Source organism: Drosophila erecta, unplaced genomic scaffold (genome assembly GCF_003286155.1).
Source record: "Drosophila erecta strain 14021-0224.00,06,07 unplaced genomic scaffold, DereRS2 tig00000294-arrow-arrow-pilon, whole genome shotgun sequence".
Taxonomy (NCBI): Eukaryota; Metazoa; Arthropoda; class Insecta; order Diptera; family Drosophilidae; genus Drosophila; species Drosophila erecta.
In genome coordinates, this window is record NW_020825218.1 from 136,101 (window position 1) to 164,043 (window position 27,943).

General features: G+C 33.9%; 1 protein-coding gene and 3 long non-coding RNA genes across 11 annotated transcripts; 2 read left to right on the top strand and 2 right to left on the bottom strand.

Moving 5' to 3' along the window:
- Positions 1–14,292, top strand: LOC6555863 (polycomb protein PHO). 5 transcript variants are annotated; one of them, XM_026983439.1, is made up of 8 exons: positions 15–105; positions 334–336; positions 402–655; positions 10,955–11,117; positions 11,188–11,951; positions 12,012–12,309; positions 13,906–14,025; positions 14,079–14,292. In XM_026983439.1, exons 3-8 carry the CDS (start codon positions 529–531, stop codon positions 14,224–14,226), a joined length of 1,620 nt encoding a protein of 539 aa, XP_026839240.1. In that variant the 5' UTR covers positions 15–105; positions 334–336; positions 402–528; the 3' UTR covers positions 14,227–14,292. The 5 variants fall into 5 exon arrangements, with proteins under 5 accessions (XP_026839239.1, XP_026839238.1, XP_026839237.1 ...); XM_026983438.1 differs by lacking the exon at positions 334–336 and having other exon boundaries at positions 1–105; positions 411–655; XM_026983437.1 differs by having other exon boundaries at positions 5–336; positions 411–655.
- Positions 14,293–16,596: 2,304 nt separating this feature from the next.
- Positions 16,597–17,396, bottom strand: LOC113564662. The gene is made up of 2 exons (XR_003408214.1): positions 16,968–17,396; positions 16,597–16,878 (listed from the first exon to the last, which is right to left on the bottom strand). It is a non-coding gene; the product is annotated as an uncharacterized LOC113564662 (long non-coding RNA).
- Positions 17,397–17,400: 4 nt separating this feature from the next.
- LOC113564663 lies at positions 17,401–17,943 on the top strand. Its single transcript, XR_003408215.1, has 2 exons — positions 17,401–17,545; positions 17,650–17,943. It is a non-coding gene; the product is annotated as an uncharacterized LOC113564663 (long non-coding RNA).
- Positions 17,944–19,396: 1,453 nt separating this feature from the next.
- LOC113564661 lies at positions 19,397–25,022 on the bottom strand. Of its 4 annotated transcripts, none has more exons than XR_003408213.1 (3): positions 24,587–25,022; positions 23,886–24,496; positions 19,397–19,472 (listed from the first exon to the last, which is right to left on the bottom strand). It is a non-coding gene; the product is annotated as an uncharacterized LOC113564661 (long non-coding RNA). The 4 variants fall into 4 exon arrangements; XR_003408212.1 differs by having other exon boundaries at positions 23,886–24,532; XR_003408211.1 differs by having other exon boundaries at positions 23,886–24,055; positions 24,145–25,022.
- Between the last annotated feature and the right edge of the window lie 2,921 nt (positions 25,023–27,943).

Here is a 27,943-nt window from a genome sequence, read left to right on the forward strand (position 1 = left end):
TTTTTCATTGCTAAAAATACTAGAGTTTAGTATATCGCAAATATTTGGTCATCGAATACCCATGCCAAACAACCAGAATACCTTTTCAATATTTTGAGACATTTGGTATCGGGTTTTATAAAATTTATTAGCATTGTTTTGTTTTCTTTTGTTTTGTTTTGTGAAAAAAAATAGGTTATCAATAAATTTATCGGGCATTTAGCAAATCTTGCGGACTATTTCAACCACATTTTTGTACATATAGACTGCATTTTCTAAGAGATCCGTTTGGCATCTTTATCGCTATATATTATGTTCTCTACTGCAATATGACAATTATTAATTCTGTGGAAGTTTGTAAGTATCAATAAATCGTGATATTAAATTATTGTGTTATATTACCTACATATGCACTAATGCAGTTCTTTCAGATATAATAGCCTCAGGGAATAAAACGCTCAGGAAACATACAAATCTTACCTAACACATGTGCCTGCATTTATGTTTGCATATAAAACGCTTTAATACTATCCGTAAATTCATAAATTAATGGATTATAGCATTGCAAATATGGCATACGAACGTTTTGGAATTCTTCTTGAAAGTGAACAGTACGATGAAGATATAGGCAACGCAAGAGGCAATCAGAAAATGAATGACCACGATATAAGCAATGGTAAGTTAGGTTTTTTCAAGCATGGATATGTATTTACATACATATATAAACATACATATACTTATATAAATACTATAACAGCAACACACTGCTTCAAAAAAAGTTTCATAGAAAGTGTGCGATCAAACAGATTTGATTACCGCCCGACTGTCCACAAACTTGTTTGTCTATAAATATTTCGGCACCTTTTTCCTCTTCAGTTTTTAATCCATCTGTAAGGATTGTAACTGCGTTCTTTGATTGTACAGAGTTAGTGTTCCGATCCGTGCCTTGGATCTAAAATTCCTGCCCCATCTAAATTCTGAACAGCAATAGTAACATTCCCCTGACATTGTTGCCACCCAAGCCTGGGGTCCGTGACCAGTCCCTTTTTTAGGCCTTTGGCTTAAAGATTTGCAGTTGTACTAGCCGAAAGGCATCGGTAATACATTTAGCAGGGCATTGAATGCCGTTTGGGTTGTGTATCTGAGCAATACAAACTTTTTAGATATTTTGAAAAATGGGTTTTGATGTTGGCAGCTTTTTTTTTCTTATGACCTTAATTACTCCGAGAGAAAAGTTGATCAGCCCGTTGCTGAGCACAAAACCCAGCAACCTTATGATCATCTAGGGCGAGTCGATACGGTATAGAGGGTCTGTTACTGGTTCAAGAAAAGCTCTTGTCAAGAAGAGCTGCCATTGTAAACCATTACGGGTTAATATAGTCCGGCCCACCGATTCAAAGGGTTTGATCGAATTTATTGCCATTTGATTTTCTCACCACCTGCTATGAACTTCCTCTAGCAGACGCTCGCCTTTGCAGATGGCCAATAACGTCCGTGGGTAATCCACCTTGATCGTCGTCAACATCTACGCAACCAGAAATGGAAGTGTGGATGAGAAGATTTAGGGTTTGTGGACTGGATTCGATGTAATTGTCGCCAGAGTTAGATAGTAGACCCAGAGTGGCTGGAACATTTAACAGGATCAGTCGAATTCTTGCTCCTTCTATGGGGAAGGAGCCGTACAGAATCTATATAAGGATGTTGAAAAAATTAAATTAAATAAAAACGGCTTTGGAAATGATTATAAATCTTCTAAAGGACAGTGCAAGAAACTAATTACAAGTGCTAAAAGAAACCCACCTATTGTAAAAGTAACTCTGCTGTAATTCAGTAATTCTGAGGGTATTAGGGCTTGCACGAACTATATTTTAATGTATAAACGTTTCATTCCAATAATTTTTTTTATGGAACATCGTCATTTTTTTTTGTTTTTATAATTTTGTATTCTCTTTAATTAATGAAACGAACCAAAGCTATATTAGCTGAAAATGTATCACGTTATTTAAGTATTTTTGTAGATTTTAATATCACTGCGCTGTGCAAGCTCTTTTAAGGAACAAAAAGTTCTTTAACTGATACGATCTCCAAAATTGTCTCCCTGTACTCGTTATCTCAAAGCAGCTGGGTTCGGTAAAATCGAATTTTTGAAATTTGAAAGTTGGAATCGTTTGCCCATGTTTGCCGACCAATTGGTCCAGTATTAAAGATATAAAATATCCAAAATGTTCGAAAATCATAAAAATTAACTTTTTGAACTAATCGCAATTTCGTTTGCCCACCTTTTACAATTTTGATTAAGCTTTTAGTTTAGTAAATATAAGCCCTTAAGGATTTAAGCATTTCCCATATTCTTAAACAATATCGTTTGCCCACCCTTTAAAAATTGTTTTTATCATTTGCCTACCTTAAACAAAAATATTTTCGTTTGCCCACCTCTTAAAACTAAATATTTTCAAAGAAAATCGTTTGCCCACCCCTTAAAAATGGTTTTTAACGTTTGCCCACCCTTTAAAAATTGGTTTCATTCTTTAAAAAGAATTATTTTCAATTAAAACTTACTTTCAGTAATTTGTGGCACCAACTCACGCTTTAGGATCTGCCTACAGAATACATGCAAATTAAGAATTCCCTTAAAAAAATATATTTTTTAGTTTTTGTATTATTTATTGAATATTTGGAAATAAATTGAGATTGACTACGTGCTAGCTTATGCTAGTTGGAATTTGATGCAATTTGCACAACCGTTGATCTTCACGGTGTCGAATTAACTGGATCTTGCGGATCCAGATTTCTTCCAACGAACCTCGGCCAGATAATGTTTACTTTATTTTTTCTTTTGCAATTGAATTGAGCTAGGCTCATTTCGACTTGTGATGACATTCGATTGTTTTGCGTATGTAATTGGTGCTGCACTAATGCGCAGTAGAAGCGGAAGCTTCTGTTTATGTTTATGTTCGCTGGTGGCAAGAGCCAATTGCTAGATACAAAGGCAACAAATGAACGGACTTGTTTTGGACGAAAGTGTTTATGCTTCAAATGCGGGTCACTGTATTAGGGGTTATATAACTCTCCCCCTTCTAAAAGGATCGTCTCGATTCATTCTGAATTATATGTAGGTGATCCCGTAACTCTGCTAAAAATTCTGTTTGATTCAAGCTGTTTTCGCGTTCTGGCCGTGTTTTTTTGGTTACAAATATAAATTTGTTGTATTTGAAACTTAGATATATGATTACAAAAATGATGTATAAAACAATTACAATTAATAATATAAGGGAAAGTGATATCTTGGTGTTATTAATTTGAATGAAAGGGTTTAGAATGCTTACATTGTCTAGAGAGAGTTCCGAGTTATTCGACAAAATGTAATTGGATATTTCATAACTTGTAAAATGGTTTGTAGTTATGTACTCGAGAATTTTACTTTCTGAATTGGTGTATGAAATGTTGTTAATTGTGCTTGTACTATTAAATGTTATTAGAAATGATCCATTTAAATAGGAGTTGTTAACAATATTATGGATGATATCTAATTTCTTTTTTTTTTCTCTTATTTTCTTACAAGTCGATTTCTCTCCATTTAATAACTTGGTAAAACAGGTTTTTTTTCTGATTTATTATACCGTAATTGTTAAAGAGTTCGGTCTTAAATGTAGACATTTCATAATACGTATTGTCGCATTTTGCGACTTGATTGCTTATTATTAGTTTTCCATCGCTTTTAGAGATGGCTTTAGCATAGTATATATCGCACCTGCTATCAATTATAGGGTATTTTATATAAATTATTAAGAGTTCTTTGTGTAGCGCAATTTAGAATACTGATATATGCATTAGGTCCATTAGGCAATGATTACCGGTCTTGGTTCGTGATTTAGTATTTCTTTTATGTCTTCATTGTTTACAATTTTAGTATTGAAGACATCAATTTTCGCCAATGTGATAGTACCGATTAAATTTTGCAAATCAAATGTTAAAAGTCTTAGGCGATGTTTTCGTATTGGTAAATCTTGATAGATAAATACATGTTTAAATTCATCAGAAAGGGATTCTATTTCTTTGAACAATTTGGAGTTGATGATAAACTGTTTATTATTATTTTCTATTAGGTCATTGATTTTATTTTGTACTTTGATGAAGTCATCATGGTCTGGAGTTCCAGCTAACCATTTCCACACAGTGCCTAACTCGTGAATTCCCCTTTTTGGTCTAGTTGATATTAACTGTGAGAAAATTAATTCAATTACTTCTAAGTCGTACTTAATTTCCCATTGTGATCTTTTATTAGTATCTTTCTTAATGTTTTGTGATTCAATATTTATTATTTCCATATAAAAACTTAAATTGTGGAATAAATCATTATAGGACTTATAAGTAAGGACATCCTTTTTGAACTACTTGTTTTTTGTATCTGGGATTGAGTTTATTTCTTACCCCAATTTTCTTTTCGTAAACTACTTGTCCGATGTGATAATCCTTTTCTTTACGATTTTTATTATGAAAGTTTAACATTTTTTCCTGGGCGTCCTGTAGTGTTTGTGGTACGTCCGCATGTTGGATTCGGTTATAGAGTATTTCAAATGGTTTTTGTTTAGTCGTGGAGTGAATTGATTTGTTGTATGCCTGGGCGGCTCTAATTAGTATCTCTGAATGATCTACTAATCTGAATTCTTCTTTTATACAGCAAGCTAATTCTATTAGTGTAGAGTGTGCTCGTTCTACTTGAGTCTACTTTAGTCGTAGTTCTACTTTAGTCGAGTTCTACTTTAGTCGTACTGTGCCTTGGATCAGTGAACATTAGGGTTAATCCACATCTTTGTGCAAAGGATGTGAATTGCGCTGAAGTGAAGCTAGGTTCATTGTCTAGCATAATTATTTTGGCCATTGGGAACTGCTGTAGCAAATCCATTACTGTGTTTTCGATATTGAATTTGTTTTGAATTTTCTTTACTACTAGGAATTTCGAATACGCATGGATACATGTCAAAAACGTTAATTTTTGAGCGTAGTATATGTCGATGTGTAGGTTTTCTCCTTCTTTTGTTGGGATTGGAACTTCCCAATATTTTTTCAATATCCTGCAAAAATATTCTTGTATAAAGAAATTTGTTATTGAAGTTATTTCTTAGAAATTCCTGAATTTGATATAGGTCTTCTATAGTGCAGTGTATTCCTACTGTAATATTGGGAGGTAAATACTCTCAGTATTGATACAAGATTTTCTGGTGTATCATATTCGATTATGTGTCTAACTTTGTCAAAGACTGTTAGGCGTTCGTGTACCGTGAGCCTACCTGTGGTTAACAACAATTGTTGTTGAAATTAGTTCAATGGCTTTCCGGTTTCCTGAATTATATTCTCGAAACTACTTTCGGCTGAATGCTGGGTATTAATATCTGAGTCATCTACGTTTTCTTCGTCACTTTCAGTGAGGTTGTTTAGCTTTAGCCTGGATAATGCATCGGCTACAACATTTGTTGTGCCTGGTTTATACACTATTTTAGGTGTAAATCCTTGTATGAACGAATACCATCGTTTCATTTATATATTCGGATTTTTGTCTGATATTGAGAACGATAATGACTGATGGTCAGTCTGTATTTCAATACCAGTTACCTATATAAATAATTCCTTAGATTTTTTAAGGCCCATACGATGCCTAATAATTCTTTTTTGTTTGTCGCGTATAACTGGATATAAACGTGATTGGTTTATTGTCCTGCGATAAAACTGCACGTATAGCTATGTCTGAGGCATCTGTAGTTAAAACAAAATTTTTGTTGTAGTCTGGTTGTGCCAGTTCTACTTGGGTTATCAGATTTTCTTTTAGTTCATTGAAAGCCTGTAAGGCTGCGGTGTTTAGTTGGATGGAAATCTTGGGAGACATTTGTCTCGTGACCTTTCCATTTTGTCCACTTAAGTACCTTGTTAGAGGTTTGGCAATTAGGGCGTAATTTTTCACAAATTTTCTATAGTAGCCTGTTAGGCCTAGGAAGCTTCATAGCTCACGAACATTTCTTGGAAGGGAATAATTATGGATTGTTGCTATCTTTTCTGGATCTGTTTTTATCACATTGTGTGACACAATATAGCCAAGAAAAGGTGTTTCCAATTTGAAGAACTTGGATTTCTCCAATGATATTTTCATATTGGCTTCTTGTAAGATTTTTATAATTGTCAATAAATCTTTATGGTGCTGGGTCAATGATTCTGAGAAAACAATTATATCGTCCATATAGACGTGACAAATTTTACCAATTTGATTTCTTAAAATATCATCCATGGCTCTTTGGAAAATTCGGGGAGCATTAGTCAACCCGAAAGGTAGCCGTAAGAACTCGTATTTTCCGTTGTTAATGGAAAAAGCGGTTTTCTCGATATCGGATTCCTTCATGAGTATTTGATGGAATCCTGATTCTAAATCCAGTGTAGATAAATATTTTCCTAGCCTAGGTTTGCCAGAATGACCGATGGATCCTGCATAGGATACCTATCTGGTATCGTATTTTCATTTAATTTTTGAAATCCAAATACTAGTCTGTGTTTAGGGCTACCGTCTTCGTTGAACCCTTTTTTCGGTACAACTAACGCTGGTGAGTTATACGGACTCTTGCTTGATCTAATAACGTTTACTTCGAGCATTTTTTAATTTCGTTGTTAACGAAATTGGATAGTGATAGTGCATAAGGATATTGCTTACTGTATATCGGTCTATCATGGACCGTGTTGATTTCTCCTCTTACGTCTGTTCTGAATGGAATGAGGTATCGATTGCTCGTTTTGTATTGTTTCAATAATTTGTCTCTCCAATTTTTCAGTTTGATTGGAAGGGACATTATTAATATTATTAATTTGATAAGTGTCGGAATTATCATCGACGGCGTGTTCCGGATTTTGTAATCCGTTGTAATCCGAAACTAGAGTACTTTTGATTGGCGGAAGGAACATCGCTGGCGTTCTCGGCCTTATTGAATCCCAAGTTGGATACACTATTATTGGTGGCGGATATTTCTACGCCAGTATGCTCAGGATAACTCGATCCCGAGCTATCTATACTATCCTCTACAATAATTGATTCTGTTGTAAGTGCTTCCTGTTTCTCGTAATATTTTTTTAGGATAAATTCTCCCTTTGAGAGTCATCGTCATCGAAACGTAATTTTTCCTCTTTTCCGTTGTATTTGATAACCCCCTTTTGTATATCGATCTTAATACCTATTCTTTTCAAGAGGTTACATCCTATTAATAAATCAGATTCTAAGCCCTCTACTTCATAGAATCTCTGTCTAACGTTAAATATAACTATGTTATGGTAATATTTAATAATGGTGTGACCATTAATGGTCGACACCCTTTTGTGTATTGGTAATTCATATTTATTCGGGTAGATTCCCTTTTTTATATAACATGCTGTGGCTCCAGTATCAATTAGTATTTTTAGTTCTTTGTTAGACTTTTGATCTACCCTTGTTAAGTAAGGTAGTCCTGCTCCTGGCTTTGGTCTAAACAATTTTCTTCTTCGATATTATTTATCCTCATTGCCTTTGGTTCCGGTTGATTAATTAAACCGATAGGCATTCTCTTTAACGGTCCGTTTTGTTGATAATTTTTTTTGGTTCTCGGTGGTTTATACCGGTTGGAACTATTTCCTGGATTGTAATGATTTGGGTATTGTCTGTAATTGTTTTGGTTATAACTGACGGGCGGTCGGTTTTGAGTTTTGATGGACTCGTCAATCTCCATTGGTTCTGGAGTTGGATATTGGCGATTATTATTGGGTTTCCAGTTATTATTCTGGCTCCATTGATGACCCCATTGATTCTTGTTAAAATCTTGGGTCGGTTTTGATTTTGTTGTGGGAAATTGTTTTTGTTGAAGCTTGTATCATTACGGTTGTACCGGTAATTGGGACCGGGTTTGTTTTGAAAATTCGAATCATGATATCTCTGATTCAATCCAGTGAAATTATGAGCACATTTTGCTCTCATCTGGTTGCTTTCCATCTCCTGGACCAATGCCATTGCGTTTGGCAAGTCGGTCGGATTCATGGAGTATAGAATGGCTGATATTGGGCCGTTCAGGCCGGTTATGAAAACTCTTAAAGCGTTTTGCCTATGCCTGTTATTAATTTCGTTAGTAATAGCTTGGTTCCGTCCATATGTCATAATTGTTTTATTGGTCAGCAAAGTCAGCTTCCTATAAACTTGGTTATAATATTCTATAATGGTCATTTTTCCCTGTGTCAAGATACTTAGTTCCTGCTCTATTATATGCAGTGGTCTAAAATCTAATGGTCGAAATCTAACCTTGCTAAAATGGCATCAAAGTGTAATACAGTGCCATGTATAGTCAATGTGTCGTTCGCTTTTTCTGTTATTCTGTTTCTGAGGATTGATAACGCTGCGAAGTATCTTTTACTTTTGATAACATATTGTCCCATCGGGTTTTGCGGAATTCATTTAAAAAAATATATTTTTTAGTTTTTGTATTATTTATTGAATATTTGGAAATAAATTGAGATTGACTACGTGCTAGCTTATGCTAGTTGGAATTTGATGCAATTTGCACAACCGTTGATCTTCACGGTGTCGAATTAACTGAATCTAGCGGATCCAGATTTCTTCCAACGAACCTCGGCCAGATAGTGTTTACTTTATTTTTTCTTTTGCAATTGAATTGAGCTAGACTCATTTCGACTTGTGATGACATTCGATTGTTTTGCATATGTAACTGGTGCTGCACTAATGCGCTGTAGAAGCGGAAGCTAATCTTCAATTTGCACTGTGTAAATAATTTTGACGTGTAAAAATTGTGTGTAAATACTTCTGACAACAGACAAGCATCAGTTCAATGCTTTTATTTTTAGCCCATGAACAGTTATTTTTCCACTTCTTCTTTCGTTTGCATCTGTATAGATGTAGAAGCACGACAAATACCGTTATGTTCGTTTTGAGTACAAAAGCAGCAGCAATAAGCGATCAAAATTGACAATTGAAACAAAAAGCACGTTGTGTAAATACTCTTTACCACTTCTGTATATTACAAAAACAATGTTGCGTATTCTGCTTATTCTTAAGTTAGCTTATAGTTCTTTATGATGAGCAACACAAATTTCATATTCTTAACCGATAATTTCCTGTGCGGCTGAAAAGGTACATAGCTAAAAATCAGTCGTACGTTGCGTTGCCAGCAAATTGGTTTACATGCATAGAACCCAGAATCAAATGTTTTATTAAAAAAAAAAAACAGATATGTGTTTGCCTCACCATATCATTATCTAACATAATTTGGAGCTTTCATAAGCATTCAAAATATGTATATTCATTTTTCATTCAAATTTATTTTTTCAGTGCTGATATCAGAACATAAAATGTGTTTGTGTGTTTCATATGCGAAGACACCTCCAGTCTTTGGTCGTTTCTTGGGTGTAAGAAAGAGTTGTAAGAATGAAAACATATTAAAACTGATGGCATCTTCTTTTTGCTTTAATTTATTTAGTTTTAAGAGGTGGGAGAACAACAATAAAGGGTGGGCAAACGATAAAAACCATTTTTAAAGGGTGGGCAAACGATGAAAACCTTTTTTAAAGGGTTGGCAAACGATATTGTTTAAAAATATTTAGTTTTGAGATATGAAAAATGCTTAATTCCTTAAATTTTCTTATATTTTCTAAACTAAAAGATTTTTCAATATTCTAAAGGGGACAAACAAAGTTATTGCGATTAAAAAAAAAGTTCTAAAATGTCAACTGTCAAATGTCGGTATATACCCGCTTTTCGACCATAATTTAATTTTATCAATGTTGGGTCATCCGATTTTGATCAAACTTACACCAAAACAAGAGAGAATGCTATAGTCGAGTTCTCCGACTTCAAATACCCGTTACTAGGCGAGAAATTTCATAATTTTCTGGAATATCGGTAAAAATTGCAAAAAAGAACAATATAGAATGCTATAGTCGACTTCCCCGACTATCAGATACCCGTTACTCAGCTAGTGAAAGTGCTAACGAGAAATTTCAAACTTTTTTTTTATAATGGTAGAAATTGGTGAAAAAATAATACAAATTAAAAATAACTTATAAATTTCTTAAAAGTGTGGGCGTGAGAGTTTTGGGCGGTTTGTGGGCGTTAGAGTGGGCGTGGCAAAAATTTAGTGATTTTGTAGTAATGTTTGGCAAATCTGAAGTAATTTGCAGATATATATATCAAAAAATGAAATATCACATTTTTGAAAAGTGTGGGCGTGACAGTTTTGGGCGGATTGTGGGCGGTCGAAAAGGCGTGGCAAATTTTTTTTTTGGCAAATCGGTAGAAATTTACAAGACTAATAAAAAAATGAAAAATATCAACAGTGGGCGTTCGAGTGGGCGTGGCAACATCATTTAACAAATAATTATACCCGTTACTCCTAGAGTAAAAGGATATACTAGATTCGTTGAAAAGTAAGTAACAGGTAGAAGGAAGCGCTTACGACCGTATAAAGTATATTTGTATATTCTTGTCCGTTCGTATGAACGTCGAGATCTCAGGAACTATAAAATCTAGAAAGTTGAGATTAGGCATGCCGATTCCAGAGAAATAGACACAGCAGTTTGTTAAATGATGTTGCCACGCCCACTATAATACCCACAAACTACCACCGAAAACTACCGCGGCCACACTTTTCAAAAATGATTTGATATTTATTTTATTTTGTAATTAGTCCTATGAATTTCTATCGATATAGCCAAAAAAACTTTTTGCCAGGCATGCTCTTCCGCCCACTCACCAAAAATATTTTCCGGCAAATTTCTATCATTCTGCCAAAAAAAATTTTGCCACACCCACTTTAACGCTTACAAACCGCTTGCAAACCAAACCGGTCTATAGCATTCTCTTTTGTTTATTATGTGCTTATCGTAACGTCATTTTAATCTTAAGTTAAGAAATCTAGATCATACAATGTATTTCTAAATTAATATTAAATTTTTTTTAAAGTAATTATTTGCTTTTCTTTAGGCAACCACAACGACTTACACAGACAAAAATCATTTGACCGAATTATTCATTCAGAATCAAAAGATAGTTATAACGAGATTAATTACAACATTCATGGAAAGGTACATCTAAAAGCGGCTGATACTTTAATTTCTTCGAAATTGTAAGTAAAATAATTAAAAAAAAATAATTTAAATTAAAAAAAAAAATAATAAAATGTTTATATATTTTAGAAGAATGAATACGAATATGGGCTATGAAATGAATATCAACTGTTTTAAAAATATTGAATATGGCAAAAATCCAGAAACTTCAAAAGATATAGCAAATAGTTTTTTAAACAATGGTATTAATACAGAAGAGTCTGGCGCTGGTGATAAAAGTGCACCTTTCCTAACTTTAGGTACAACAATACTCAATTCAACTGGCAAGTCAAGACGATGGGAACAAAAGCTTGTTCAAATCAAAACTATGGAAGGAGAGTTTAGTGTTACAATGTGGGCATCCGGGATATCCGACGATGAATACTCCGGTTCAGAACAAATCGGTGATTCGGATATATTAAAAGAAAAGGAGGATATTGATTATGATCGCTTCACGTCTCAACGAAATAAAGAATACCAGAAAATGGAGTCGAAATTAACTAATACACAGGCACTTGAAATGCATCCACCTATAAGCTCAGTTCAAATCATGGATCAATTAACAAAGGAGAGGGGAATTTTGTTCCAAGAAAATAATTTTACCGAAAGGATTTTATCTAAGTCAAGCTTAAGTTTCGAAGACCCAATCTTAATTCCTGATTCTTCAAGTATTCAGTTGGTTAATGAAACTGCCGCAATGACAATTAATAATCACAGAATTTTAAATAATCATACGGACAATACAGGTGATCTGCATACATTGACAAGCTCAGTGCCATTTGATCTTGGCTTGCAGGAGGGACAAGTAAATGAAAGCTTATCAACATCACAAACAACCCACCATGAAAATACAGGTAAAAATTAAAGAATTTACAAAATATTCCTATATTTTTTGTTTTAATTTCTAATTAAAGGCTTGACAGGATGTGCTGAAGTCAGATTAAATCTTTCCGAAGTTACGGTGGCCTATACAAATGATAAAAAAATAGCTTGCCCTCATAAGGGCTGTCATAAGCACTTTAGAGATTCATCTGCGATGCGAAAACATTTGCACACTCACGGTCCTCGAGTCCATGTTTGTGCAGAATGTGGTAAAGCTTTCGTAGAAAGTTCTAAGCTTAAAAGACATCAGTTGGTTCACACCGGTGAAAAACCATTTCAGTGTACATTCGAGGGATGTGGAAAACGATTTTCTCTGGATTTTAACTTAAGGTACAGTAAAAAAGGGGGTAAATTAAAAATTAAAACCCAAGTATAGGGTAATGTATAGTGAGTGTCCTTTTTAACACTCACACAGGATAGTTTATTACTATTTTGAAGTACTCTAAAACTGTTTGGATGTTATTTCCACCGGATGTACAGAAGTAAGAGATAGGTGTTTCTAGACGATGCTGATTCGATTCTAGATGATGCTGACTACTGGTGTAGAACCTAGAGATCGCAATTATGATCACTTTTTTTTGCTAGCACCACATTATCTAAGAAAATTTACTTTAATATTCTGGAGGTCTTTAAACAAAGTTTTTTTTTGATACTTGTGTTATTTCCCTCACAGACAAAAGAGATTTTACAATTTAACGTTCCAGAGAACGTAACGTTCCAGAGTTCAGTTTATACTTTTTGTAATGGAATATTTACAAAACATTTCAACTAGATTCGTTAATAACCTTTTGAGCTTAATTACACACCAGTTACTCCACTTCTGATACCAGTTACTCAGCTAGTGATAGGTTTCTTCCTACCTTTTACAATGAGTATACCTTCACTCTACGAGTAACTGGTATAATAATATGTACCAACTAAGAACATTTTAATTTTTAACGGTCTAAATTGGCTTTGAAAAATCACCCCTATTTGGGGTTTTTCTTTTTTATGTGCAGTCGACCCGTGAATTCACCAAATAGAGCTAAAAGTAAACGATAAAGTCGATATATTAATTTAGATATATTTAATACTTAAACAAATAGTGGAAAATTAATTGTGCCTCAAAACTTTTTATGGCCCCATTAACATACGAAAGTTTAGACTCAACACCTGTAAAAAGAAACGATTTTGCACTGAATATATATACACTATATAACATTTAGTCATTCGATTATGTCGTATTCAATAAGTCATGTCACCGCCAATTCAGCTCTGGTGGCCAATTTTGAAAACAGTTCCTTACCTCGCTTTAGCCGAGTAAGGAGCACGTTATAGTCGTGAAACTATATTTCCTCTTGGTTTTTATTAACCGAAACCAATGGTTCACCGTCCAGGTTCTACCTCCGTTCTATCTTTACCGTCGGTAAAAATATTGTATTTATATAAAATATATTCTGTTATGTTCTGCGCTGGATTGAAATATTGTGTTTTCGTGTATCAGATGTTTAAGCTTAGTTATTTTCTATCTAAAACCTTCTAACTCGGAATGCACTATTTTTTGTACAAAAAAAAACAGGAATAGTCTGAAAATGATAGTAAAATAAGAGAAATGAAATCGCAGATTCGTTGTTTTCGATCATTAAGCGTAGTGTATTTTCGTTTTTAATTTTCAAACAGGCGGGATATTATCTAAATATATTGGAAACAAAATTATAGCCTCGATTTTTATTATAATTCGTTCTTTTAAAATATGTAATTACTCCAAGGGTATATAAGATTCGTTTTGCCGAAGCTTGCAATCCTTAGTTGTTTGTATGGTTAATTTTTTTTCCAAGTGATGCATTAATAAAAGAAAATCATAATTCGTCATTACCAGGAAAGCTTTTTAGACGAAATATAAATTTTTTCAAATGACCTTGTACTATCAATTATTTTTATTTGCAGAACGCACGTAAGAATACATACTGGAGATAGGCCTTTTGTTTGTCCGTTTGATGCCTGTAATAAAAAATTTGCTCAATCCACGAATTTAAAATCTCACATACTAACTCATGCGAAAGCAAAGTAAGTTTTTTTATAATATTCGAAAAAATTATTCCTAATTAGTTTCTTTTAAGGAGAAACACCAGCAGCACGGTGAAAAGTGGTTGTTCAAACTCTGACTCAAACAGCCAGAGTGAAGATAACTCTAGAAATTATGTTAAGGTAGAGCTACAGGATAGTGTTACAGAAAACCACGTACCGTTTGTGGTATACGCAGACTGAGCGTGTATATCGACAAATTTCCAAGTTCATCTCGATCAAATTTGGAATGATTATTAATGCTATATTTATTAATTATCATTAATATTCTTTTAATTTTTTAAAAGTCCCTTACGCAAACCCCAAAATTGTATAAAAATAATAACTAATTTTAAATTTAATAAAAAAAAATAATCTATGATTTCGATTAAATTGATTGAGAAATAAAACCAGATTAATGGTATGTAAATTATATTAATATTCGGATTGTAATGTAGTTCATAAAAATAAATATAAATTTGTCCTAACTTTTCCTGTATGCTCTTTGTCACGTAGGTTTAATTTTAGTTTTTATAGCCATTACTCTTAGAATAAATGGGTATACTAGATTCGTTGAAAAGTATGTAACAGGCAAAAGGAAGCGTTTCCGACCCTATAATATATACTTTATACTTTATTCTTGATCAGGATCAATAGCCGTGTCGAACTGGCCATGACTGTCTGTCCGTATGAACTCCTCGACCTCAGGAACTATTAAAGCTAGAAAGCTGGGATTAATCGCGGATTCCGGTGACATATACGCAGCGGAGGTTTATTTCCAAATGTTGCCACGCCCACTCTTACGCCTTCAAACCACCAAAAGTGTCACGCACACACTTTTGGAAAATGTTTTTATATTTTTTCATTAGTCTTGTAAATTTCTATCGATATGCCAAACATATTTTTTCTACGCTCACAAGCCGCCCAAAACTACCACGCCCACACTTATGAAATTTGTTATACCCGTTACTCGTAGAGTAAAAGGGTATACCAGGTTCGGTGCAAAGTATGTAACAGGCAGAAGGAAACGTTCCCGACCATATAAAGTATATATATTCTTGATCAGGATCAATGGCCGAGTCGATCGTGTCATGTCTGTCCGTCCGTCCGTCTGTCCGTATGAACCCCTCGAACTCAGAAAAGCTTCTTTCCAAATTTTGTTACGCCCACTTTTACGCCCAGAAGACGCCCAAAACTGTCACGCCCACAATTTTGAAAAATGTGATATTTTTTCATTTTTGAATATATTTTGTAAATTTCTATAGATTCGCCAAAAACCTTTCTGCCATACCTACTCCTACGCCCACAAGCCGCCCAAAACTGTCACGCCCGCACTTTCGAAAAATGTTTAATTTATTTTTAATTTTTTTATTTTTTTTTCCCGATATTCTACCGTTATTCCTGAAAATGTTGAAATTTCTCGTTCGCACTTCCACTAATTGAGTAACGGGTATTTGATAGTCGGGGAACTCGACTATACCATTCTCTCATGTTAATTATATTTTTAGGAGTATGCAAATACAATAATGAATAAAAGTATGTTAACATGAACTTCCTTTATGTTCATATTGAAGTGAAGCTATGTTTGAACTTAATTTAAGTAAACTTCGACAGTGCCTAAGAAAGAAAAAATGGGAATCTGCAGTGATCGCCCTATCTCGCTCACCATTTGAAATGTAAGCAAGGTCTATTTAAAGATTTAAAAAAAAATACAATGGGTTCAAAAATGTAATAGTGTTAATTTCAAAAGTGTAAAGCTCACCGCGTACTATATTTCAATTTTAACTTTTGTTTAACATATTATCCAGTTTTTTTTTAATTTATATAATTTTTCGTAATTGACCATTGACTAACAATCTACCATTGGGGATTGTTATAGATATATATAAGATGAATGATTCTTTTTTGGACTGATACTTACAGTGCCGCCCAATAGGTTTGACATTTTTTATACCCGTTACTCGTAGGGGGTATACTAGATTCGTTTAAAAGTATGCAACAGGTAGAAGGAAGCCTTTCAGACCCTATAAAGTATATTTATTCTTTATCAGGGTCACTAGCCGATTAGATCGGTCCATGTCCGTCCGTATGAACGCCTGATATAGGAACTATGAAAGCTAAAAAAGCTAGTTGAAATTAAGCATGCAGATTTCAGAGACATAGACGCGGTACGGGTTTATAAGGAATCATATTATTTCTCCGAAATTGTACTCATCTTCAAGGTTCAAAATTGAAGCTCAAATGTTCCATTAAAACAAAGGACTTTTAATAATCTTACTCCACCTGCACTACTGTGATGTCGACATGAAAAACCTTATTATTTAATAATTATAGCCATCCGGCCCATCAAGGCTGAACTTCCTTTTGCCTGATAAGGTTACTGTCTTATATTAAAACTTAATATAATCAATAAAAAAGTTTGCCCACCCTTAAAAATAAATAAATACGATTACCTATACTGGTATATATATACATACTCGATGTATGTATTTTCAGTGAGCTGCGCTCCAATTCACACGTGTTGAAGCAAATTTGTCATATCCGATAACGTAATTAAAAAAATAACAAATAATATACGATTGCCAAAAGTATGTTACTATATTTTTTGTAAATATATTCGTTTGAGCCTCCCATACAAAATAATTTAGATAAATTCTTAATTTAATACAATGTTACTAAAGCATACCAATTTTTTAATTTATGGGGTGCGTAATGCCTGAGCTTTGGAGCCTTGAGCCCAATTTTTTTTTGGATTAAGAGGGAAAGTTAAAGGTTTAGAGTTTCTTTTCCCCGGGCTCTACGTTTGCTCACAGAAAGCGTCGGCTCTGATGGCGTTTCGGCAGACATAGCATACGGCTAAATATGAAAAGGCAATACATTTATTGGAAATATCTATTATTCCTCGATATGTTAAGCAAATTATAATCACATTTTCATCACTTTACATTTTTAAATGAAATGAGAGAGCGAGAGAGTCCGCTGTGCTGAATGAATTCCCTCTATCTGGTTTATTAGTAGCTATGAATTGTGGAACTGCAGGAATGTTTTGGGATGTACAGAAACATATACATAAGTACATATGTATGTAAACATAGACCTTAATTTGTTACGTTGCTTTATCAATATACACATAAGATCAATCATTTTCTTCCAATGAATCAACTTTACTTAATATTTGTCAATTTTTTTTTGGATTAAGAGGGAAAGTTAAAGGTTTAGAGTTTCTTTTCCCCGGGCTCTCCGTTTGCTCACAGAAAGCGTCGGATCTGTTGGCGTTTCGGCAGACATAGCATACGGCTAAATATGAAAAGGCAATACATTTATTGGAAATATCTCTTATTCCTCGATATGATTAAGCAAATTATAATCACATTTTCATCACTTTACATTTTTAAATGAAATGAGAGAGCGAGAGAGTCCGCTGTGCTGAATGAATTCGCTCTATCTGGTTTATTAGTAGCTATGAATTGTGGAACTGCAGGAGTGTTTTCGGATGTACAGAAACATATACATAAGTACATATGTATGTAAACATAGACCTTAATTTGTTACGTTGCTTTATCAATATACACATAAGATCAATCATCTTCCAGTGAATCAATTTTACTTAATATTTGTCAATTTCAGGCAAAAAAAAGGTATTTTGAACTGCCTTGAGCTTGGACAGGAATGATGTACAAATTATATTATATAATTTGTTTACACGCGGCGGCTCCTTGACGATCGCTTGGTGTACGTGGCTTCCTCGGGCGGGCACAATGGTTTTTATTTTCACTGGTCGAGAATCCCTGAGTAGACTGGTCACTGCTGGTGGGCGGCCACTGGTTATTGTTGCCAAAAGGAATAAGGTTGAGAAGAAACTATCCTCCTATGTCGCTGGCCTGAAATTCAGTTTGCCGAAATAAAATATATTAACGACAATTGTCGGAGCTCATGTTATGATCCACTGAGGGACTACAAGAATAATGGATTTTTAGCAGGGAATCGCGGAAAATGTTTCCATACCAATGCAACTCCGTTCGTTATAGGGAGATATTGGGAGTGAGAGTAGTCCGTCACTCTAGCGTCACTTAATACAATTCATATAATCATATGATATGATAATCATATCATATAATTATGATATGATATATAATAATATAGCTAGTCTTCTATTGTTAATTCTGAGTTGTTACCTTTTAGTTTTGTTAACTTACCCACATATGTATGAAAGTTTTTGTTTTTCCGCTTCGGAAATAAAATAAAAATAAAACAATTTTTTTTTCTATTTTAATGCATTTTAGCGAAGTTATAATGATAAGGTTACGGTTATAAATACAGAATTCTAATAACTATGGCTTTTATGGGTGACAGCGACGGCGGCAGCCAAACGGACTTTGTAAAATATTTCGCGAAAATCGCTACATCAATAACACTTTGCCTAAAGAAAGGAGCTAAAATAAATATTAATATGATCCCAGTTATGATGGAGCGTTTGAAAAATTAAAAACTTTATATAGTAACGATCCAATTCTTACACATCCAGATTTTGTAAAGAAAATCGTTTTAGCTACAGATGCAAACAATTATGGATAAGGTGCCGTATTATCCCATAAATTTAAAGCCATCCGTTTTGCCAGTATAACTTTAAACAAACATTAGTTAAATTATGCAGCCATTGAAAAAGAACTACCAGCCATGGTGTTGGCAATTAAATATTTCCACTCTTCGGAAGAAGTTTGAAAATATGCTCTGACCATAAATAAAGGAAATCAAGATTTTAACAAACTGTCAGTTTGAATAAACTTGAATAAAATATCAATAAAATAATGTGACATGACTGAACGTTTAGAAAAATATATAATTATAAAATTTATATGTGGACACAATTTTTTTGTACGTTAATAAAGACGCAGACTTGCAATTTTTTAGTCTTTATGAAATTAATTGAAGCAAATACTGGAACAAAAATATCCGCGATAAATACGTTATAGACTACTATTTTATTGACCAACGTACATTTCCATTTTTGAAACAAAAACCACAGATTGGATTGAAAGTAAAGAAGCTCATCTAAAAATGTTGTGGGCAGGGAGGAGGAAGTGGCCCTATTTGTAAACAAACTTTATCTGCTTTTTTATCTCTGGAATCTGCATGCTTAATCTCAAATTTCTAGCTATTATAGTTCCTAAGATCGACTCGGCTATTGATCCTGATCAAGAATATAAGTCGGAGAAACGACCTGTTGCTGATTATGAGATAGGTGATGTTGTTGCAGATGCTGGGAATCGTGATCAAGGTGGCCTGCACTTGTATTTATATATTATATATATTTCTTCTTGAGTTGAGTGTAGAATGTGCGGCTGTAAAATACGATGTGGAAGCTTATGTGATAGTGTCCCGAGCCCGTTGCTATGATGTGACGATGTCTGTACATCCATTATAAGCATCAATGATTCAGCAGAAAGTTCCTGGAATACAGAAAATTTTGTGTTATTTTATTATGAAAGGAACGAGCAGAGAAGTTAGCTTAGCAAAAGTGTATCTATGCAGACATTTTCTAAAATAGACTTACCCTGCGACTGCGTCTTTAGAATCTGCAGATCGACTTGGTTAATGAGTTATGATTATACTCTATAGGATGAAAACGCTTCTTATACCTGTTGCATACGTTTCATGGAATACTTTTACTCTAAGAGTGACGACTAGAATAAATTAAAGCAAGCAAACAAGCTGTATCTCCTTGCAGAAAGTAAGTATTAAAAAGGTGTGTTTCGAAAAAGAGTAATTTATGATAAACAAGAGAGAATGCTATAGTCGAATTCCCCGACTATCAGATACCCGTTACTCAGCTAGTCGAAATTAACTAATACACAGGCACTTGAAATGCATCCACCTATAAGCTCAGTTCAGATCATGGATCAATTAACAAAGGAGAGGTGAATTTTGTTCCAAGAAAATAATTTTACCGAAAGGATTTTATCTAAGTCAAGCTTAAGTTTCGAAGACCCAATCTTAATTCCTGATTCTTCAAGTATTCAGTTGGTTAATGAAACTGCCGCAATGACAATTAATAATCACAGAATTTTAAATAATCATACGGACAATACAGGTGCATATATTGACAAGCTCAGTGCCATTTGATCTTGGCTTGCAGGAGGGACAAGTAAATGAAAGCTTATCAACATCACAAGCAACCCACCATGAAAATACAGGTAAAAATTAAAGAATTTACAAAATATTCCTATATTTTTTGTTTTAATTTCTAATTAAAGGCTTGACAGGATGTGCTGAAGTCAGATTAAATCTTTCCGAAGTTACGGTGGCCTATACAAATGATAAAAAAATAGCTTGCCCTCATAAGGGCTGTCATAAGCACTTTAGAGACTCATCTGCGATGCGAAAACATTTGCACACTCACGGTCCTCGAGTCCATGTTTGTGCAGAATGTGGTAAAGCTTTCGTAGAAAGTTCTAAGCTTAAAAGACATCAGTTGGTTCACACCGGTGAAAAACCATTTCAGTGTACATTCGAGGGATGTGGAAAACGATTTGCTCTGGATTTTAACTTAAGGTACAGTACAAAAAGGGGGTAAATTAATAATTAAAACCCAAGTAGAGGGTAATGTATAGTGAGTGTCCTTTTTAACACTCACACAGGATAGTTTATTTCTATTTTAAAGTACTCTAAAACTGTTTGGATGTTATTTCCACCGGATGTACAGAAGTAAGAGACAGGTGTTTCTAGACGATCACCAGTGATGCTGACTACTGGTGTAGAACATAGAGATCGCAATTATGATCTCTTTTTTTTGCTAGCACCACATTATCTAAGAAAATGTACTTTAATATTCTGGAGGTCTTTAAACAAAGTTTTTTTTTATACTTGTGTTATTTCTCTCACAGACAAAAGAGATTTTACAATTTAACGTTCCAGAGAACGTAACGTTCCAGAGTTCAGTTTATACTTTTTGTAATGGAATATTTACAAAACATTTCAACTAGATTCGTTAATAACCTTTTGAGCTTAATTACACACCAGTTACTCCACTTCTGATACCAGTTACTCAGCTAGTGATAGGTTTCTTCCTACCTTTTACAATGAGTATACCTTCACTCTACGAGTAACTGGTATTACAATATTATCTAAATATATTGGAAACAAAATTAGAGCCTCGTTTTTTTATTATAATTCGTTCTTTTAAATTATGTAATTACTGTAAGTTTTGTATAATATTCGAAAAAATTGTTCCTAATTAGTTTTTTTTAAGGAGAAATACCAGCATTTCGGTGAAAAGTGGTTGTTCAAACTCTGACTCAAACAGCCAGAGTGAAGATAACTCTAGAAATTATGTTAAGGTAGAGCTACAGGATAGTGTTACAGAAAACCACGTACCGTTTGTGGTATACGCAGACTGAGCGACAAATTTCCGATCAAATTTGGAATGATTATTAATATTATTTTTATTAATTATCATTAATATTCTTTTAATTTTTTAAAAGTCCCTTTCGCAAACCCCAAAATTGTATAAAAATATTAACTAATTTTAAATTTAATAAAAAAAAATAATCTATGATTTCGATTAAATTGATTGAGAAATAAAACCAGATTAATGGTATGTAAATTATATTAATATTGGGATTGTAATGTAGTTCATAAAAATAAATATAAATTTGTCCTAACTGTTCTTTTCCTGTATGCTCTTTGTCACGTAGGTTTAATTTTAGTTTTTATACCCATTACTCTTAGAATAAATCGGTATACTAGATTCGTTGGAAAGTATGTAACAGGCAAAAGGAAGCGTTTCCGACCCTATAATATATACTTTATACTTTATTCTTGATCAGGATCAATAGCCGTGTCGAACTGGCCATGACTGTCTGTCCGTATGAACTCCTCGACCTCAGGAACTATTAAAGCTAGAAAGCTGGGATTAATCGCGGATTCCGGTGACATATACACATCGGAGGTTTATTTCCAAATGTTGCCACGCCCACTCTTACGCCTTCAAACCACCAAAAGTGTCACGCACACACTTTTGGAAAATGTTTTTATATTTTTTCATTAGTCTTGTAAATTTCTATTGATATGCCAAACATATTTTTTCTACGCTCACGAGCCGCCCAAAACTACCACGCCCACACTTATGAAATTTGTTATACCCGTTACTCGTAGAGTAAAAGGGTATACCAGGTTCGGTGCAAAGTATGTAACAGGCAGAAGGAAACGTTCCCGACCATATAAAGTATATATATTCTTGATCAGGATCAATGGCCGAGTCGATCGTGTCATGTCTGTCCGTCCGTCCGTCTGTCCGTATGAACCCCTCGAACTCAGAAAAGCTTCTTTCCAAATTTTGTTACGCCCACTTTTACGCCCAGAAGACGCCCAAAACTGTCACGCCCACAATTTTGAAAAATGTGATATTTTTTCATTTTTGAATATATTTTGTAAATTTCTATAGATTCGCCAAAAACCTTTCTGCCATACCTACTCCTACGCCCACAAGCCGCCCAAAACTGTCACGCCCGCACTTTCGAAAAATGTTTAATTTATTTTTAATTTTTTTATTTTTTTTTCCCGAATTTCTACCGTTATTCCTGAAAATGTTGAAATTTCTCGTTCGCACTTCCACTAATTGAGTAACGGGTATTTGATAGTCGGGGAACTCGACAATACCATTCTCTCATGTTAATTATATTTTTAGGAGTATGCAAATACAATAATGAATAAAAGTATGTTAACATGAACTTCCTTTATGTTCATATTGAAGTGAAGCTATGTTTGAACTTAATTTAAGTAAACTTCGACAGTGCCTAAGAAAGAAAAAATGGGAATCTGCAGTGATCGCCCTATCTCGCTCACCATTTGAAATGTAAGCAAGGTCTATTTAAAGATTTAAAAAAAAATACAATGGGTTCAAAAATGTAATAGTGTTAATTTCAAAAGTGTAAAGCTCACCGCGTACTATATTTCAATTTTAACTTTTGTTTAACATATTATCCAGTTTTTTTTTAATTTATATAATTTTTCGTAATTGACCATTGACTAACAATCTACCATTGGGGATTGTTATAGATATATATAAGATGAATGATTCTTTTTTGGACTGATACTTACAGTGCCGCCCAATAGGTTTGACATTTTTTATACCCGTTACTCGTAGGGGGTATACTAGATTCGTTTAAAAGTATGCAACAGGTAGAAGGAAGCCTTTCAGACCCTATAAAGTATATTTATTCTTTATCAGGGTCACTAGCCGATTAGATCGGTCCATGTCCGTCCGTATGAACGCCTGATATAGGAACTATGAAAGCTAAAAAAGCTAGTTGAAATTAAGCATGCAGATTTCAGAGACATAGACGCGGTACGGGTTTATAAGGAATCATATTATTTCTCCGAAATTGTACTCATCTTCAAGGTTCAAAATTGAAGCTCAAATGTTCCATTAAAACAAAGGACTTTTAATAATATTACTCCACCTGCACTACTGTGATGTCGACATGAAAAACCTTATTATTTAATAATTATAGCCATCCGGCCCATCAAGGCTGAACTTCCTTTTGCCGGATAAGGTTACTGTCTTATATTAAAACTTAATATAATCAATAAAAAAGTTTGCCCACCCTTAAAAATAAATAAATACGATTACCTATACTGGTGCATATATACATACTTGATGTATGTATTTTCAGTGAGCTGCGCTCCAATTCACACGTGTTGAAGCAAATTTGTCATATCTGATAACGTAATTAAAAAATAACAAATAATATACGATTGCCAAAAGTATGTTACTATATTTTTTGTAAATATATTCGTTTGAGCCTCCCATACAAAATAATTTAGATAAATTCTTAATTTAATACAATGTTACTAAAGCTTACCAATTTTTTAATTTATGGGGTGCGTAATGCCTGAGCTTTGGAGCCTTGAGCCCAATTTTTTTTTGGATTAAGAGGGAAAGTTAAAGGTTTAGAGTTTCTTTTCCCCGGGCTCTACGTTTGCTCACAGAAAGCGTCGGCTCTGATGGCGTTTCGGCAGACATAGCATACGGCTAAATATGAAAAGGCAATACATTTATTGGAAATATCTATTATTCCTCGATATGTTAAGCAAATTATAATCACATTTTCATCACTTTACATTTTTAAATGAAATGAGAGAGCGAGAGAGTCCGCTGTGCTGAATGAATTCCCTCTATCTGGTTTATTAGTAGCTATGAATTGTGGAACTGCAGGAATGTTTTGGGATGTACAGAAACATATACATAAGTACATATGTATGTAAACATAGACCTTAATTTGTTACGTTGCTTTATCAATATACACATAAGATCAATCATTTTCTTCCAATGAATCAACTTTACTTAATATTTGTCAATTTTTTTTTGGATTAAGAGGGAAAGTTAAAGGTTTAGAGTTTCTTTTCCCCGGGCTCTCCGTTTGCTCACAGAAAGCGTCGGATCTGTTGGCGTTTCGGCAGACATAGCATACGGCTAAATATGAAAAGGCAATACATTTATTGGAAATATCTCTTATTCCTCGATATGATTAAGCAAATTATAATCACATTTTCATCACTTTACATTTTTAAATGAAATGAGAGAGCGAGAGAGTCCGCTGTGCTGAATGAATTCCCTCTATCTGGTTTATTAGTAGCTATGAATTGTGGAACTGCAGGAATGTTTTGGGATGTACAGAAACATATACATAAGTACATATGTATGTAAACATAGACCTTAATTTGTTACGTTGCTTTATCAATATACACATAAGATCAATCATTTTCTTCCAATGAATCAACTTTACTTAATATTTGTCAATTTTTTTTTGGATTAAGAGGGAAAGTTAAAGGTTTAGAGTTTCTTTTCCCCGGGCTCTCCGTTTGCTCACAGAAAGCGTCGGATCTGTTGGCGTTTCGGCAGACATAGCATACGGCTAAATATGAAAAGGCAATACATTTATTGGAAATATCTCTTATTCCTCGATATGATTAAGCAAATTATAATCACATTTTCATCACTTTACATTTTTAAATGAAATGAGAGAGCGAGAGAGTCCGCTGTGCTGAATGAATTCGCTCTATCTGGTTTATTAGTAGCTATGAATTATGGAATTGCACGAATGTTTTGGGATGTACAGAAACATATACATAAGTACATATGTATGTAAACATAGACCTTAATTTGTTACGTTGCTTTATCAATATACACATAAGATCAATCATCTTCCAGTGAATCAACTTTACTTAATATTTGTCAATTTCAGGCAAAAAAAAGGTATTTTGAACTGCCTTGAGCTTGGACAGGAATGATGTACAAATTATATTATATAATTTGTTTACGTGGCTTCCTCGGGCGGGCACAATGGTTTTTATTTTCACTGGTCGAGAATCCCTGAGTAGACTGGTCACTGCTGGTGGGCGGCCACTGGTTATTGTTGCCAAAAGGAATAAGGTTGAGAAGAAACTATCCTCCTATGTCGCTGGCCTGAAATTCAGTTTGCCGAAATAAAATATATTAACGACAATTGTCGGAGCTCATGTTATGATCCACTGAGGGACTACAAGAATAATGGATTTTTAGCAGGGAATCGCGGAAAATGTTTCCATACCAATGCAACTCCGTTCGTTATAGGGAGATATTGGGAGTGAGAGTAGTCCGTCACTCTAGCGTCACTTAATATAATTCATATAATCATATGATATGATAATCATATCATATAATTATGATATGATATATAATAATATAGCTAGTCTTCTATTGTTAATTCTGAGTTGTTACCTTTTAGTTTTGTTAACTTACCCACATATGTATGAAAGTTTTTGTTTTTCCGCTTCGGAAATAAAATAAAAATAAAACAATTTTTTTTTCTATTTTAATGCATTTTAGCGAAGTTATAATGATAAGGTTACGGTTATAAATACAGAATTCTAATAACTATGGCTTTTATGGGTGACAGCGACGGCGGCAGCCAAACAGACTTTGTAAAATATTTCGCGAAAATCGCTACATCAATAACACTTTGCCTAAAGAAAGGAGCTAAAATAAATATTAATATGATCCCAGTTATGATGGAGCGTTTGAAAAATTAAAAACTTTATATAGTAACGATCCAATTCTTACACATCCAGATTTTGTAAAGAAAATCGTTTTAGCTACAGATGCAAACAATTATGGATAAGGTGCCGTATTATCCCATAAATTTAAAGCCATCCGTTTTGCCAGTATAACTTTAAACAAACATTAGTTAAATTATGCAGCCATTGAAAAAGAACTACCAGCCATGGTGTTGGCAATTAAATATTTCCACTCTTCGGAAGAAGTTTGAAAATATGCTCTGACCATAAATAAAGGAAATCAAGATTTTAACAAACTGTCAGTTTGAATAAACTTGAATAAAATATCAATAAAATAATGTGACATGACTGAACGTTTAGAAAAATATATAATTATAAAATTTATATGTGGACACAATTTTTTTGTACGTTAATAAAGACGCAGACTTGCAATTTTTTAGTCTTTATGAAATTAATTGAAGCAAATACTGGAACAAAAATATCCGCGATAAATACGTTATAGACTACTATTTTATTGACCAACGTACATTTCCATTTTTGAAACAAAAACCACAGATTGGATTGAAAGTAAAGAAGCTCATCTAAAAATGTTGTGGGCAGGGAGGAGGAAGTGGCCCTATTTGTAAACAAACTTTATCTGCTTTTTTATCTCTGGAATCTGCATGCTTAATCTCAAATTTCTAGCTATTATAGTTCCTAAGATCGACTCGGCTATTGATCCTGATCAAGAATATAAGTCGGAGAAACGACCTGTTGCTGATTATGAGATAGGTGATGTTGTTGCAGATGCTGGGAATCGTGATCAAGGTGGCCTGCACTTGTATTTATATATTATATATATTTCTTCTTGAGTTGAGTGTAGAATGTGCGGCTGTAAAATACGATGTGGAAGCTCATGTGATAGTGTCCCGAGCCCGTTGCTATGATGTGACGATGTCTGTACATCCATTATAAGCATCAATGATTCAACAGAAAGTTCCTGGAATACAGAAAATTTTGTGTTATTTTTTATGAAAGGAACGAGCAGAGAAGTTCGCTTAGCAAAAGTGTATCTATGCAGACATTTTCTAAAATCGACTTACCCTGCGACTGCGTCTTTAGAATCTGCAGATCGACTTGGTTAATGAGTTATGATTATACTCTATAGGATGAAAACGCTTCTTATACCTGTTGCATTCGTTTCATGGAATACTTTTACTTTAAGAGTGACGACTAGAATAAATTAAAGCAAGCAAACAAGCTCCTAGCAGAAAGTAAATATTAAAGTGGTGTGTTTCGAGAAAGAGTAATTTATGATAAACAAGATAGAATGCTATAGTCGAATTCCCCGACTATCAGATATCCGTTACTCAGCTAGTGGAATTGCGATCGAGAAAAGTCAACATTTTTTGGAATATCGGTAGAAACTGGAAAAAAAATTATAAAGATAAAGAATTAAACATTTTTTTTAAAGTGGGGCGTGACAATTTTGTGCTATTAGTGGGTATTAATTTGGGCGTTTCAAAACGCCTCTGGAATCGAAATGTTGATCTCAACTTTCTAGTTTTATAGTACCTGAACGGACGGACATGGCCAGATCAACTCGGCTATTCAATCCTGATCAAGAATATATATACTTCATATACTTCTACCTATTACATCCTTTTTAACGAATCTAGTATGGCTTCTTACTATACGAGTAACGGGTATAATCAAAAGATGAACAGAATGTAAGATAGGTTTTAAATCTATTCAGTTAAGTGGAACTGTATGAGCCATCCTTCGTGTTACATAATTTGCGTGTTCTTTTATTGTGACAAAGCTCCTAATGAAATAGATGCCACTTATTATCACTTCCTATTTTATCATTTACTTCTGTAATATA